The 17,497-nt window shown below is 35.7% G+C and overlaps 1 protein-coding gene across 1 annotated transcript; it reads right to left on the bottom strand.

Moving 5' to 3' along the window:
* Positions 1-1,639: 1,639 nt before the first annotated feature.
* On the bottom strand, positions 1,640-15,821 carry LOC139119958 (dihydropteridine reductase-like). Its single transcript, XM_070683926.1, has 6 exons — positions 15,669-15,821; positions 10,751-10,940; positions 9,937-10,077; positions 8,763-8,871; positions 4,871-4,954; positions 1,640-2,230 (listed from the first exon to the last, which is right to left on the bottom strand). Exons 1-6 carry the CDS (start codon positions 15,753-15,755, stop codon positions 2,131-2,133), a joined length of 711 nt encoding a protein of 236 aa, XP_070540027.1. The 5' UTR covers positions 15,756-15,821; the 3' UTR covers positions 1,640-2,130.
* Positions 15,822-17,497: the final 1,676 nt, after the last annotated feature.

Below are 17,497 nucleotides of genomic sequence, written 5' to 3'. Positions count from 1 at the left end.
ATAACTCTGCACTTTGACCCCTAGCTACACCCTCACATACAAGGGTGTATTCCAAGCCGCTAGGGTTGAGACTGGAAAAGTTGAAATATTCCTAGCTCTTTTCAGGATAATTGTACTTGGCTTGTCGGATAGCTATTTATATTTACTTGTTTTTATTCTACATATTTCCATGGTGTCTGTGTATGTTTCTCGTGTGAAGACTGTGACATTTATACACCGGGCGGCAAATGTGGCTCATATTTATAAAAAGGCCAGTTTGGCTTTTACCAAGTTATTCTTCTATAATGTCTCAGAGGGGAGAGAGACTACAATATGAGGATATTTTTTTGCACATCTGAAATCTTGTCATGAATGTTATTTTGTAGAAATATTAAAATACAAAGTCTATTTAAAAAATGAAATTGCAGTGTTCTTATTTTGTTGCATCGGAACAGACTATCTTCATTACATTATGATCCACTCTACTCTTTCAACTACCTGTTAATTAAAAACATAAAAGGCATTCCATCCTATAATGCCAGCTTTTTTAAAAAAACTTTAATTTTAGTATAGATGTGTTCCAGAAATTTCAGAGAATTTTTAGAGCCAAAAGGGATTAGTTCACACAGTCTTGTGTTTAGCACTTGTAATCTAGGGAATTATATAGATTAAGGATATGGAGAGCATTAAAGCTGCCCGGGCTCCCTGGAAAACCCTATCAGTTCATGTCCAAAGGCATTGGTTCACTTCTCTTTACTTGTGCCAGACATATAGTTGTAAACACAGGCCTCTTTATGGCAACGGCTACTAACACAACTGTTAAGAACTAAAGTTTGATTTTTACATAGGTTCATGGAGCAGGAAAAAAGCTCTGGCTCGCAAGAACAGTGCAAGATTGGTGTTGAAAATATTTTGCTGGTTACCGTATCTGAAAATTCCCAACGGTTTTACTAATGTGGCACACACCTATTCCAACCAAGTACTTTCCACTTGTCCACAGGCACATGATTTGGCACAGCTCAATTTTAAAATTGCCAGCTCTATTCGGATGCAGAGCATGCACAGCAAAGGCATATACATTTCGTAGGACCTACAGGGTGGACTGAGGATTGATACAATGTGCTTTAGTGACAGACAGGCACCCAGCATCCGTTCAGTAATGAAACATAAACGGGACAAAGTTGCAGCTTTGTGGATGGTCAATTTGCATTTGTCAAGAAGTTGATACAAGAATATGTCAGTTCCTTACAACATACTGAAAGAGCAAACTGAAAATTTGGGTCTTGTGTGGCTGTTCAGACATTTCCAAGCGTCAGAGAATTCATAGCATGATAAATCTGTGAACTTGTCAGTCTAGCTAAAAACTGGTCCTCAAAATGCAGCATGAGCTCCATTCACATATATGATAGACAAAGAAAACGGTTCTGGGATTAAAGAAAAGTTCATGCAAATGAGCAAAGACTGAAAATTTGCATAAAATGAGGTTCCATCTTTAAACATCTAATCATGTATTAAGATTATACCATTTCATATTGATTTTGAGAAGCCTTTTCACAACAATGAAGAAACCTAAAAACACCAGGAACTTTACCCTCCCAAAATTTGGATATGAATTCTTCACTGCCAACTTTTGGGGAAAAAAGAGTCATACAAGTCATAATAGAAGGCATATTTCTCTTTATTTTGTCTATCACATGATCTACAACATCTCTATGTCGATCACATCTTCAAATAAACGTGACAGTTCATACAGGTCATTATGGGCACTTCATAAAAAACAAAAGTATTTCATATACACATCTTGAGGGCTCTTGTTTGCCTAACAGTGCAGATTCAAACTGGGTGCCTTGATCACCACACAATTATGATTATTTTAATCCTGGTACTAACCAAAGATGTGAAGTTTACCCTGAAATAAAAGAAACCTTTATTGCTGGCTTCACTGACTTGACCTTCACACTTCTCTTCTACCCACAGAAACTAACACTAGTCAACTATCTGCAACTAACACTTTGTGGTCACACTACCTGCGAGCATAAAATGAACATACACAAGACTCCATTGACTTGATACATCTTCATGTGGCAGTTCAGGTCTGACAATTTGTTTCTCCGCTATTTCATTGGTGACTATTTTTCGTTGAGTAAGACTTTACGCTTTGACAAGTTCAGTCTGACCATCTTTGGTGATGAGTTGCATCAAACTTCCGCTCTTCGGACGATCTTCGTTTGTTGCCCATTTAAAGAATAAACTGAAATAAAAATTAAAACCAGACAAAAGTTACCAGTGAACTATTGAACATAAATTCCTTTCAGCATTCTTGTGTACACCACTTCTGACCACTATCATTTCAGCACTGTAGGACCCATGTCAGTCCACTACGAATTTTCACAAGCTTTTATTTTCAAGTCACACCGGCACTCTTCAACATCTACAGCAGATCTCAATGTCTCCAAACCTGCCAGGGCTGTCAATACTGATATTGCGATACTTGGACTGTCAAATTTTTACAATGCTTTTCTGGTCTACCACTTGTGTGAGCTCATTTTGAAGCTCATGGCGTAGATACAGTTTTCATGGTCTTAATTTCGTGTTAATTGTAACTTTTAAATATTCCCTATCGATTAACACAGGGACAGTGGCCATTTTGAATATAAATATTGGTAAATGATAATTTAATGTAATTTTTTTCAATGGCATAAAAGTTTACACAGTGATTCCTGATTTTTGTTCCCTATCCTGAAAGAGAATGGCTGAAAGTTTCTTGAGGAAACTTTGAGCAGAAGTTCAAGTCTTAATTTCGTGGCACCTAATACTTTGAACATCCTAGTCTAAAGAATTACACTCAGTGTGACAGTTTTCGGACAGGGTAGTGAATTTCGCCCAAAGCCATTTCATAAATGACAAACACTACGAAATCTTATTTATTTCAGTTAAATATCTGAAGTGACAAGGAAAATCAAATACGTTAGCAGGATGAAAAATATTAGGCCTACTAGAGTCATAGGGGATTCAATCTCCGATGATGACGATGATGATGATTAAATATTTAAAAATGAAGATAAATAAACATATATTTGGACTCAGTAAATTTGTTGTTATTGTTGTTGTTATTGTTGTTGTCGTTGTTGATACTATTTGCAGAAAAGAACAAAGTATGCACTGCAAATTTCAACACAGCCTAACTATACATGTGCGTCGCAAATTCAATACAGCCTAACTATACATGTGCGTTGCAAATTCAATACAGCCTAACTATACATGTGCGTTGCTGCCTAACTATACATGTGCGTTGCAAATTCAATACAGCCTAACATTACCCAAGGGGTGTCACTTCATTGCCACACACTTTTTTTCGATCGCCAAAAATGCACCTAGCATGCATCGAAATCGGTAAAATTCGACGTAGGGTCAAAGCACATTAGTCCTTCTCAATAATACTCCAACATTTTTACCTCTTACCGATGAAAAGTCGAGAAATCAGCAAGTTTTTCAGCGTATCTGGACGTCTCTTACATTTCAGATTTAAAAGGCGCGGCGGTGTATTGAGTCACGTGGGCGCTTTTCAAATCGAACCAATAGCAGAGCTGAATGGGCCAGCCTGAAAACCCGGAAGCAACGTATGTTTCTCACATCTTTGGAAAGAACGATCTCTTGCTGCGGATGAACTGGAACTGTTAAAGTTACCAGAATTTCGTATGCAGACGCACGCAGACAGTGTCACCCATAGTCTTCCAAAGACGTGAGAAACTTCCGTTACTGCCGGGTTTTCACGCTGGCCCATTCGTTCAGTACGGGCTCTGACCCTACATCGAATTTTACCGCTCTCGATGCTTGCTGGGTGCATTTTGGCGAGCTCTGCTATTGGTTCGATTTGAAAAGCGCCCACGTGACTCAATACACCGCCGCGCCTTTTAAATCTGAAATGTAAGAGACGTCCAGATACGCTGAAAAACTTGCTGATTTCTCGACTTTTCATCGGTAAGAGGTAAAAATGTTGGAGTATTATTGAGAAGGACTAATGTGCTTTGACCCTACGTCGAATTTTACCGATTTCGATGCATGCTAGGTGCATTTTTGGCGATCGAAAAAAAGTGTGTGGCAATGAAGTGACACCCCTTGGGTAATGTTAGGCTGTATTGAATTTGCAACGCACATGTATAGTTAGGCAGCAACGCACATGTATAGTTAGGCTGTATTGAATTTGCAACGCACATGTATAGTTAGGCTGTATTGAATTTGCGACGCACATGTATAGTTAGGCTGTGTTGAAATTTGCAGCGCATACTTTGTTCTTTTCTGCAAATAGTATCAACAACGACAACAACAATAACAACAACAATAACAACAAATTTACTGAGTCCAAATATATGTTTATTTATCTTCATTTTTAAATATTTAATCATCATCATCGTCATCATCGGAGATTGAATCCCCTATGCTAGAGTGGGCTCTTTCTGGCCATCTGTCCATTCCCCCTACTGTGTAACTGTGTGTCTGTTTGGAGTCATTTCTAAGACATGCTTTTAATATGAGCTGATTTTGTTCAAACTTTGCACAAGGATAACATGTAACACACTGATCCACACTGCTTTGTTTTTAGCTAATTTTCATGAAGTGAGAAACTGGTGTTTTCCCTAAGCATGGAAACAAGCATACATTAGAATCTGAAAAAATCAGTGTGCAAGGACGTGGCATTACATCATGCTCAATGTAATCATTCAGTAAGTTTTCCATTATTATGATAAGGGACTTCAGTTACCATTTTAAGGCAGTAAACGAATCCCTTTGTTTCCATCTAAACACTTCTCGATTTCCTCTCCATTAAGGCACTATTAATGCAAATGGTTGGTTAATTGTGTTTGATAACTTCAATGTTTTGTTGACTTACTCTGCAACGAATTCAAGAGGTGTCCATGTACTGAAATCTGCATTCTTCATCCATTTCCTGTTCATCGGTGTATCCAAGGTAACCCTGATGAGAAATGCAAACATAGACATTTAAAATGCTGTATATTTAGGGTAGAACACGCCTCAAAACTGATGCTTTCAAATATCTGCTCAAATTTAAACTAGGGATTTTAGGTCACATGACATTCGTGTTGAACGTACGCGTTCGATGCAGGTCTAGTCCGAACTTTCGTGTTAATTCTTAAATAGATCAAATAATCAGAGAAAATGAAACTGTAGTGTTGAAGATTATTATTTTAACTTCATTTTGGGAAATTTTCACTTTTGTACTACGATAAATGGCAAAGCAGCACGACTACAAACTCACGCGTACCGGCGATTTTTGCGTCCATTATGAGCGTTGTGCCGTGATCTCGAATGTCCCTCGAAGGAGATCGAACATATACCTCTTTGATAGGTTCTCCGCATGACTTATTCCGATCGCATCACTATTTTTTAGGGGTGGTACGAAAGACGAGATCATGGGCTTCATTTTGAGGGGGCGAACGTTAAAATCGGCCGAGAAAAACTCAATCAATGATCAAACTTTGTGTTTTGTTTGTGTTTTTTTGAAAGAAAATCTTGATTTCCTTAAACGTTCGGCCCAAAAATTAATTTTATGATAAATATTAATTGTAATTCTGCAATAATTGCAAGTCTGACGATGCGAAAAATGATGCTTAAGGCCCTTTTTAGCGAGTATGGTTTCACCCCAAACTTTACATCTGGGCACTCCCAGGAATACAAGTAATCAGCGCTTCGCCGCATGTTCTGTGTTGGGAGGTCTAAGCTGAGTTCCGACGTTCACGATTTTGCAGCTAGATTTGTCTGATTTCTTATTAAACGCAAGGATCTAGAGATATATTTATATACTTTACCCTTTCAAACGTTATCTTGTTCGAAGTAGTTTGATTTCCGGGTGATATTTTTCGATAGACACTGAGAAGTTGTCAAGCCAGCACTGCAGTGTAGGCATACTCACGTGCACCGCACTTTGCCGATACCATACTGAACTGTCCGTGCACCGCACTTTGCCGATACTAGACTGAAATTTTAGTTTCGATCTTTAGTTCCCGAGAAAGGGACTATTTTGGTTCTCTCTGAAGAAAAAGGCCGTAGATTATTAATTTGTTCTTTCCTCATTGATGGTGTTCTGGACTTTGGAAAAGTTGGTTTTTATACTGGTTTGTATTTTGGACAGCTGACTTCGAGGGTCTATGGTATTTCCGGGGCAGCGTAATTTTGCATCCATTTTAATGCAGTTGTTCATTCTATAAATGCGTGTTGCTGTTTTACGGCATAGTAAAAGGGTTGAGAACGAAGTTTTTTTGACTTTTTGGAAAAGTTCTCTGTAATTTTTAAACTTAAAATCTACATTAATCAGACATATTTCATTATCATTTAATAAAAGTTGTAATCACACAAAAAAAATTTAAAAGAAATTCAGAAGTTCAAATTAAAAAAAAATATAAAAAAATATTTTGTTAAATTTAAATCAAGTTCTAAAATGTCACAGGTATCATTTGATTGTTTACAGGTATTGTTGTTTATTTGTTTACCTTGTAAACATAAATCTAAATAACATTTTTCATATATGCAAAGTAATATATGATGGAATATGATGGAATATTTCTGTTGATGTTCACAATACATAATCATACAGTGATCAATGTCACAGGTATCATTTGATTGTTTACAGGTATTGTTTATTTGTTTACCTTGTAAACAGCATTCTAAATAATATTTTTTATTTATAAAAATTAAAAAACCATTGAACATTTCATCAGCAATATCCACAAAAAATTTCATCAATTTTCGATAAGAAATGCTTGGGTTATTGCAAAAAGCACTAGAAATTGTAATTCTAGTTTCCTCAAACATTGTTCAATATGGGGTCACCTGGTTGTAATGAAAACTACAGGTGTCTACCATGGCATAATTTCTAAATAGGAAGCTGATTTTTTCAAATTCAACAGGACATATCTCTGCACGTACTGAACCAATTCTCATCAAACAAAATGCAATCAATTGGTCTTGAAGAGAACTTTCTTTTGATACATAATTTATCATTATTGTAGCTACTTATCAATTTCATGAAAAATCCCTATTTAAACTTGGAAACTGTAAACCATCTTTAAGCAGCTGTAAAATGCACAGACAATCCAAACATTGTGTAAAATTGAGAGTCTCTATCCCTGAGGCACATCGTTCCTTGAATGAGAGAAATATGCCCCTGTGGGATACATGGCATGGACAAAATTACAAAACCTTCAAGACGTCAGTCTAGGTAAAGGAAAGCCATGAAATGTGTCAATAAGAGGTGTGATGTCAACAGTTCAATGTGAGATAAAATAGTTAATTCCTTAAATGCTTAACAAAACCATCCATCCCATAGAAATGTATGGTAATCATCTTATATTGAACCCACCTCCAGGCTCTTTCCATGTCAAATGAACCAAATCCTGGCTCATTCAGGGATCTCAAGCAGTCACACAAATGCCTTTCATCAAAAACCTCTATCTCGTCAGTTTTAGGCAAAAATACACATTTCACTTCTTTTAAACATCTAATAATGATTGAACAGTACTGGTTTCATGTGAAAGCTGATGACCCTTGATTGGGAATACGTTTCACTATTCAGATGCTTCCATAGATATAAACAGCAATGATACGGGGGTGAAAACAGGGGGAAAAATTTATGCATGTGTTGACACTGTGTACTTAGAGTAGCTGAACACACCAGATAGCATGAATTGCTATCACCTTATGCATTCATAAAAACCAATTCCTTTAATGATCTCTTTATATAGCTACTGAAATTTAGTTTTAACAATAACACCAGACCTTGTGTAACAGATTAATGTGAGGTAATTCTGTTGCATACGTCTAATTTTAAAATTCTAACAATGAGTATGTATTCGTTTTCTTCTCTTCAGGCATGACTGCGAAATACTAGGCCCACACTGATCAATTTCACAGATTAACATAATCCTAGGGAGTCAAATCGCTCAACAAAGCCATACAAGGACCCCTGAGACAACCTAGTTGTTTTCATATAGAAGGTTGAGCCCAGAGTTCTTCAGATGTGCCTAGCTTCATAACTTGTTGACTGAGCAACAATCTTACTTCTCTGAAAACCAATGCACCTGACTGGAATAACGTTTTCATTTATGAGTTGTGCTACATGATTAGATAAAATTTGATGAGCACTGATATTGGTATGAAGTAAAAGTAAATTTGGTGATCCGTCTTATAGATGGCAAGGAATGTAGAAAAAAAATCATCAAGCAATGGTGACAATGTTGTAGTGAAAAGACAATAAATGAAATGAGATGTTGATAACCATTTAACATCTAAAGGTTCTAGGAATATTAAATCTAGATGCGTTCAAGTAATGTCATCATCATTTTCCAAATTAATGACAGAATTATTCAATGATAAACAGGATAAAGACTATCAATGTGTGGCCTGCAACATGAGAATTTTTGATGAATATTTTGATTTTAGAGCCAATGAAAGAAACAGCAAAAACATGAGTGGTCTTGGTCTTTCTCCTAGCAAAATCATGTTTCCAGGGAAAAATGTACTGTTGTTTATATTTAAACATTTTATCTTGATACTCAACATTTGCAGCAACAAAAGCAAAAAGCAAGACAAAATCAAAACTATACAACACTAATCTTAAGACATACTTGTAATTGGTTTGGGAAACTTCGAGTTGAAGAGTCTGGGATTTTTCGCAACAAATTTTAATAGTATTGTTACATTATGCTCTTAGCTGTCAATAACTTCAAATAGACTTGTATAGATGTAAATGTTAAAAGTACACTTACGGTAAAATAGCTGCAACACAGGAGTTCTCAGGCAGTCCGCCTCCCTCTGAACCTAAACTTTTTGTCAGTTGATGAACTGCAGCCTTTGCCATTCCGTAGCCAATCATGCCTGCAGATAACACAATGATAACACTATGAAATATGGATGGAGATGTCCTTAACCCTTTGAGCGCCATAGTCAATTTTTGTCACCTTTATAAAATATTCCCCAGTCAATTATTTTTTTCAAATTTTTGATAATATATTGATAAAAAATGTTAGCCAATGAAATGTGATATCCATTCGGTCCAAAATTATCAAAAGAATTACAGAAAATTTTTTAAAATGGTAAAATGTCGCACTAAAATTATGGCGGGAAAAATTTACAGCACTCAAAGGGTTAAATAAAGTCATGTCCTTTAAATAAATTGGAATTCTGATTTATTGAAAAAATCTCCAGCTCACCTGTATGGCTACATGCTCATTTTTAGTAGGGTAATAGTTCACAATTAGTAAAAAATCTTAGTCAAAATCATTTCATCCAATTTTTAATATTTGCAGACCAGACTATTTTGTAATACTTGTATTCAATTTTATCAATGTCATCCATACAATGTCCAGATATTGATGTTTATTTTTGAAATATCAAAATTGCAACTACTCCTGTACATTGTTTTGAACTTGAATTTCTCATTTTTTGGGGAATTCAAAAGTGGCAAGGACACCTTCAACAAAGTTCACTTTAACAAAAGGAATCAATCACCAACGTCAAAACCACACATTTTCTGAACATGTATGGCTATGTTTTCACTTCCAGTAAAACTATTATCAAAGTATTTGATAATTTCAAAGATTCCAAATGTCAAATGCCTTTCTAAATTCTACAGACTTCAAACCAGCCAGCAGGAACCAAAAAGTGTACTCCAAGTAACAGTAAACATGGCCGACATGCTACTTTTTTACCATATATGGATATGCAAATACAGCCATCAGTAGTGTCATTTCACCATGTATGGATATATGCAAATGCTACAATGAGAAGTGCCATTCAGTTTTGATCATACGCTTTTTTCCTAGTTTGCATACACCCATATATGGTCAAAAGAGGCATGTCAGCCATGTCACTTCGCTGTGACAGAACTACAAACATTTCCAGTGAATGAGCAACATATCATGGCCTATTGTTGGTTTTTACCTGGGGTTCCGGCTACTGCAGGTTGAGCACCAGGCAGGGTCAACAAGCCACCATCTTTCAAATGTTTGGCTGAAATCTCGGCAGCAATGGCAGACGACCACACACTCTGCTTCCACATCAAGTCTGCATTTTTCACAAAATCTGGTCAAAAAAGAAGAACAGCAGGTGATGGGAGTGAAAAGTCGACCTATACCCTGATGAATGCTGTGAATAGTTCTTTGAAAAATTTAATTACGTCAACTTCTGTGAAATACACAGAGTTCTGCGTAAGGGGACTTTAAAGTCTGTCAGTTATATTTTCTGGTTAGGACGGGGTTCAAAAAAAACCCCAAGATTTCTGATTTCCTCGTGAGATTACAATGAATAATTTTTATTAAAAAATAGATTTATCAGATTGATTTCAGATTGTCTGTAGCAGACATTTGAAATTATATCATCTTTAAAAAAACACTTAGTGTTGAATCTATGGGGTTAAAGGTCAATGACATCAGTCACATAAGAGTTCCTAGTCAAAACTGTATATGAGTCCAGAGTCTAACAAGGATCAAAGTTTACTGAAATCTGTGATATGATACATTCAAAGGTTACATTACCATGATAAACAAAGTTTCAAAACTTCCGATAAGATGCCTAAGCCTGATTATAAATATGGGTTTTGGTACTCCATGTCTACAAATACTAAATTGTGTTGATATATAAACTTTTCTCTTCATAAACATTGGTCAATACTCTTATAGAAAAATATTTGACATGATCTTTTTAATACAGCAATACTCTTTTGAAACCGTGAGTTGGTGCAAATTTGTACAAAGACCTTTATGAGCAGCATTGCCTCCAGCCCATCCGCCAGCGACACACAGGACAGCATCTAGTTTCTCTCCTTTCAGCGTGTCTTCTACGCTGGATGTGACTTGCTTCTCTTGTTCAATCCAGCTCTCCGAGATGTTCAAGACGATGTTGGCGTGGGCGTCTTCGTTGGGAAACAGATCAATGGATGCCACCCACTGTGAAAGAAGAGCACAGAGAAGGAAATTATTTATTCATAAATTATTTCTATAACACGAATGAATTTGAGAAAAGTTGATAATGTCTCTGGAGAGTAATAACGCGTGAGAAAAGGCAAAATGGAGATAGATACATTCATCAGATTTCATGCAAACTCTCTCACAGCATGATGTTTGCATTTATATTTTATTCAATTTCTACAAAGCATCAAAACAGAAAACAGTATAAACTTGAAATGGGAAAAAATTGCACAAGACTAGAACTATATCAATCACAGAAAATATTTCATTTAATAGCATAATACGTGAACATTTAATTTCCAAGTTAGTTTTGTTATTATTATTATTATTATTATTATTATTATTATGAGACTTTATTTAAACTTGATAAACTGTTGAGCCTGAGGCTCTTCTCACACAGAGTCGAGTATAACAACATTTACAATATTTACATTAAAAAAATAAGTCAGGAAGAAAACTTTATTAAAAAAAAATGTAAAAACGCTACAAGTAAAACAATCTAAAAACAAATTTAAAATTTACATAACAGTAAGATTATCCCATCTATGTAAAAAAAATGGCACTTGCAATTTCTTTTGAATGATAGAAGTGAAGAGCTAGATTTGATCTCTCCAGGCAAAGTATTCTATATTTTAACCCCGTTGTACATAAAACTTCTTTTGAAAAATTGGGTTCTATGCCCTGGAATATACAGATCTTCTCTGTTTGCAGACCTTGTGTTACGTCCGTGGATCTGCTTTACACCTCTAAAAACGTTAAGATAATCAGGAGCAAGGTTATTCAGAACTTTGTACATTAAAACTGATTCATTGTATGCAACTCTTTCACGAATTGGCAACCACCTTAAGGATTTAAATAAAACATAACTTGGAATATTAAAATCTTGATCTAAAATCACTCTAGCAACAGTTCTGGTAATAGTTCATTTTGTTTACTCAATAGCACTGAAACAACACCAATGTATCTGGAAATGTGGTTGGCGGAAGGGCAGGGTTTAACTAACAGAGGAATTTAAACTTTTCAACTTCTCATTTACATGTGGAAAACACACAATTGTAACACAAACAGATGGATTACCAACACATATCACAATGCTCAGATACTGGCAGCTGTCAGTTTGTTGGCATAATTCTTAATATAACATTCTTAATTCATATTAATGACTACAATGTAGTCTATCAAAGTATATAATAAGATAAACCCTGTCAAGAAATATCCAAAGGTTACTTCAAAATGAAGTGTAACATTGCTATGACAAGGCGAAAAAGCTTTGTGAACAATTGACCGATGCCATTTCTATCCTGCAAGGCTAACAAACCCAAATCTATCCCCAGTTTATCGGTATAGTGGTATGATCAGCATTTAAAACAGAACTATATTTCTTATCTTCTGACATTTTAATGTATAGATTTGCATTTTACAAGGTGTTACTAAGGTACTGCAGGAATCTGGAGGAGCCTAGGATTCTTTATGAAGTAAGTTATCAGAGATTGTGATGGTGAACAACCTGATGATACAAAAATTCAAGACATTGACCTGAATAAAATTGGAACTAACTATCAGTGTATCATGAATATTAATAACAAATTATCATCCTTCTAGGATGTTAAAATTTGATTTCACTTTCAAAAAAGATTCATTTCATTGATAAAGTTTTGATTTCCTTTATCAAGAAAATACAAAAATATAAACTATCCAATAAAAGCAGTGGTAATAATGGAGACTCACATGATAAAAGTAGGACATTGCTTCAAAATCAAGGCTCACAACAATTTTATGTTGTGTGAACTTTACAAAATGATGACATTATACAACATCTAATGAGTGTCAAACAGTGCAATGAATAATCTGCATACCGGATCAGGAATAACATTTCATACAGATTGTCATGGTTACCTTTCTTTCTTCGTCAAAGATAATGAAAATACTTCCTAATGAACAGAAGAGGCAAATTTTTAAAGATCATCACTAGTTGCCCAGACATGATCTCATCAATTAATGATGGATTTTTTCAAAGGACATCCCTTGCATTTATCAGTATAGCTGTCTGTGGTATTATGAAATTGATTTCAATATCATTTATTGTGTATGGATATTACTCTGCTACCATAGCAACGATATGATGTTTGCCAAATAGTGATTTCTGCAGCAGGCAATTACAAATTGACCTTTTCACAATTCATATCTTTTATGGTGGTAATAGCAAATTTTGAGGTTATTATCTTGGATCTTGCATACAATTATCTGGAATCAATCCGGTCAAAAAACACCTGTTGCTGATTTTTGAAGCAAAACACTATTGAGTATAAACACAAGACAAGTCATTAGAATTGAAATTTTCTTCATAGAAATTTACTTCATCATCTCAACCTTACAAAACACCACTTTGCAAAATTGAAGAAAATTTTGTATGTATGAAGAAAAAATATTTACATCAGTGACACATAAAAAAATCACCTAAAATTTACTATAGATATTTCATTTCACTATTTTGATGTTTAGACATCTTCACTAGATTAAATTCATTGATTTGTCATTAAAACTATAGCTGAAGTTATTAGTACTTAACACTGTCACTGGGATTCAATTTCCTCGAAATGAAAAAATAGCAAAATTTATATCCATGTGTTTTCTGTCAACTTTTATATGAAGAAACCTGTAAGTGTTGGAGCTATTAACGTGCAAATTTGTGACAGCCCTCCCTTCAAGCAGTCAATAAATCATGAAAGCTGATGCAGTCATTCATGAACAATGACACACCACTCCAAGACCACTGATGAGTGCCCTATATATACTGCGTACCATGACATCATCTGTTGCATTACTCACAAAACAACCTATTGCTCTTATCACTATTCTTTTGAAACTGAACACTCAATCCAGGCTGGGAAATGTCAGTCACAATTAACGATAATAAACTACTCAATACTCACAATTGGGTGCCCTACATAATATGAGTGCTTTTACATTTATGATAGCATTTTAAACAAACTTAGAGGGCTTGCTTCAGAACAACCTTTGACATTAAAAAATTTTTTCTAAGAGTGGTAAAATTCAGACACAGCAGTAGGGCATACACTCTTGGAAAAGTAGTTTTTTTCTTTTTTTCATTGAACTGGCATGGGCAACAAGTGGCACTGCCTATTCCCTTATGCCAGGCAAAAGATGTATAAAATTATTTGTGTCAGTTTTTTTCTTTTTTTCGTTCAAGTGGCATGGGTAACAAGTGGCAGTGTATATTCCCTTATGCTAGGCACAAGATGTATGGAATTACTTGTGTCAGCATCTTTCATGTTCTGTCAATGAAACTTGTGTAATTATGATTTGAAACAAAATGGATAGACACATTCTAAATTTGCATTTCCACCATAATTAACCTGTAATATAACTTAGTTACTAGTTAGAGACATGTAAGTTTTTTCCCACTCTCTATAGATTTGGCATACATTTTTCTGGCGTTGGTAAAGATGCCATTTTTTTTCCTCATAATTCTACAGTTATTAGTTATAATCATACTCTTTGGCAACAAGTCTGCATAAACATTTTCACATGGCTCTGTAGATTTTTTCCATTGCTCACAACGGTCCATCTCTTACAGTGCATAGCAGCTCTCAAGTAATGCTTGTTTACAAGTAAATGTCCACTTATTATGTTTTGTCGACTTCAGGCTTAAAACAACCTGTTTTGTGGAGATTGTTGCCACAGAACATGGAAAATAAAATAACTGATTTTTGTTAATTTCGTTAATTATAAAGCCGATCAGCATTCCCTAACAAAAAATCGAAAATATGCAATGCAGATTTAATTCCAATGACTTTTCATGATATTCTTCTTCAACTACTATGAATTTACGAGGGTTTGAAAAGCATAGGACAATTATGCAACCTACTTTTTCTTGATAAATTTTCCATTAAAAATTTGGTAAAGGCAAACCAAGGAGACGAGATTTTATTGGATGATGGATACTGCAACAAGAGAAGTTCATCATGAAGCAGATCGGTTTCACGCGTTGTTATGGTAACAGTGTTAACTTCCTTTCTCAAATGAAGTGCGCACTTCCAGTGAATGACGACCATAGGTGATTTATTCCAGGCTGAGCTTTTCAAATGCAAATGTTAAACTTACAGTTAAATTTATGTGTGGCTTCTCAAAATGCAGCACGGTTTACAGAATCGACGAAAAGAAGCTGGAATTTTTAGAGACAGTCGATAACGCTTTGTGTTCTCACAATGATTTCCTCGCTGTTAAGCTTGGGCGCAAACATGTCCACGTGAAGGAGTAACTTGAATGTCGTCTCGGAATAACCCTTCGCGAACTGTTCTGCCTGTTTGAATGAAACTTGAGAACTGTACTGCATGCGGGAAACAAGCGCGACATCTGCCCCAAATCGTGCAAATGCCCTCTTTCAGTCACTTTGTCCCAGTCAAGAAACTTGACTTGAACGATTCACAGTTTTTTGTACACGCGCACGCAACCATCTGGACGCGAAATCGGCGTTCACGTAACCTTCGCTTCGGGGGAGTGACCGAGATTGTTGAACGGCTTGCCGCGCTATCGGCAGCACTCAGCGTACTTGGCGTAAGTCCCACGCACAGCGCCTACCGCGTAAGGTGTGAGATGGTGACCGGGTCCCGCTAATTCCTGCATGAACAGAAAATGCAAATCATGTAATACAAACGCCACCATCTAACTGAACTTGACACTTACCCAGTTTTTGCTCTTGAAAAAATTGACAATTGTTGATCCCAGCGCTCCTTTGCCACCATACACTAACACACGCGGACTTGACGCCATGTTCGTACTTTCGTAGTGGTAGAAGGAAACAAGTACTCCCTAGCTCGTCTGTTATCAGCACAAGAGCCAAACCTATTCACCTGGGTGAGGGCGACCTAAGGCAACGTGAAATTGGTGACAATGTTGGAAAACATAAACATGAGTATTTGAACGATTAAGATATGACAATTTTTTTAAGTAGTGTATGAAGTGCACCAGCATCTTATTGTTCAAATTATTTATAAGTGTCGCGGCTGACCTTACATGACCCAATGCCACTTCGTCATTAATAGGCGAGCGGCAAATCAACAAAAAGATCCTTTACCAACCTAACGTACAGTCACATCATATGTCATTTGAAAGCTTATTGTCTCTACTTGAAAAAAATTGATGATGTGGAGCGGCCAGCCAATTAGGGCCATAACCCCCAATTTGCATAATTCACACGGGGTACCCAATTTGCATAAATGAGAAATAAAATTAGAAACTTCATTGTTCACTACTCTAAATATACTTTTAAAATATCGAGTGATATATCAAATTGAAGGTATTTGCATGTCAAACAGAAAATTAATATCCAAAGAGATATTAAAAGTGGCCTACCTGAAATATTTCCATATTTATGTTGACAAAAATATCTTCCCCTTTTGAATAGCGGTATTTTAAAAATTTTAACAGAAAGATCAATGCAACCAAAAGCATTATGATATGCAAAATGTGCTCAGAACATGGAGTATTGACTGCTGAAATGAGTTCTGAAATTGAATATTTCTTTCGTTGAAGGCATGTTTTAAAACATATGAATACGTTTCTCTTTGTTTGCAATATTGCCAGTATCTAGTTTTTATTGGTCAGAGGCTATTTCTCCAAACATGCCTTATTTTAGGAGTGTAATATACCCACTCACATCATATGAAAACCTTTTGATGACACTCAAGAATACCAACAATTTCTTGTAATGTTGTAACCATGGCATCAGGAGTAAACAACATAAATATATCAATATATATTTTAACATATATGTAAATGATTTGAACGCCAACATTTTTCTGTAAAAATGTGTTAGGAAAATATCACTGATTACTTTTAAGTACAGACATAAAGAAAGATCCACATGAACCACACTATTATAGTTATGAAAAAGTAACTCTGTAGCCGAAACAATGAGTCAGAGTACGCTGCAGTCAAAGTAATGGCATGATTCATGATCCATTTTATTCGTGACAATACAGTATCATTCATTTCGAGTAAAATTTAGTAGTGACGCTTATATTTCTTTTTCTTTGTACGCGAATTAGGCTGAGTTCGACACGGAGAGGGGGGTGGAGGAATTCAGGGTGAATTCGACAATTTTGGGGGTAGTAGAGGGGGGCTCGAAAGTTGTGAATAAATGCAAATTAGGGGGTTACAGTCCTACTTGACAGCTCCACATTGTCAATTTTCTTGAAGTAGAGATAATAAGCTTTCAAATGATGTATGATGTGGCTGTACGTAAAGTGGGTAAATTAAGTGTAAAAACTAGGTGAGTCTTTCGCTCTCCTAAAATGTTCAGACATGAAGAGCACGGCTTTCTGAACAGGTCACTAAGTTCGAGTAGTAGCTTGGTGAACCATTGGGACAAGCTGACAGAGAGTCTTGCGGGATATAATCTCAAAGTATGAGATCATACATAGTGTCAACACAAAATCTTTTCATTCCGGATGTATTTCACCGTAGGCCTAAAGTTTTTAAGTCTTGCAATAAAAAGCGCTTCATATGTAAAA

The sequence above is a fragment of the Ptychodera flava genome, chromosome 20 (assembly GCF_041260155.1).
Source record: "Ptychodera flava strain L36383 chromosome 20, AS_Pfla_20210202, whole genome shotgun sequence".
Classification (NCBI taxonomy): Eukaryota; Metazoa; Hemichordata; class Enteropneusta; family Ptychoderidae; genus Ptychodera; species Ptychodera flava.
The sequence above is the reverse complement of the archived record's forward strand: the minus strand, read 5'-3'. Positions and strand labels throughout refer to the sequence as shown.

Coding starts and splice junctions, on each gene's coding strand:
- LOC139119958 (XM_070683926.1), bottom strand. CDS start 15,755: ATGGCGTCAAGTCCGCGTGTGTTAGTGTATGGTGGCAAAGGAGCGCTG. Junction 4,955..8,762: donor TGTGTTGCAGCTATTTTACC/GTAAGTGTACTT, acceptor ATTTCTCATCAG/GGTTACCTTGGATACACCGA. Junction 2,231..4,870: donor CCTCTTGAATTCGTTGCAGA/GTAAGTCAACAA, acceptor TTTTTATTTCAG/TTTATTCTTTAAATGGGCAA.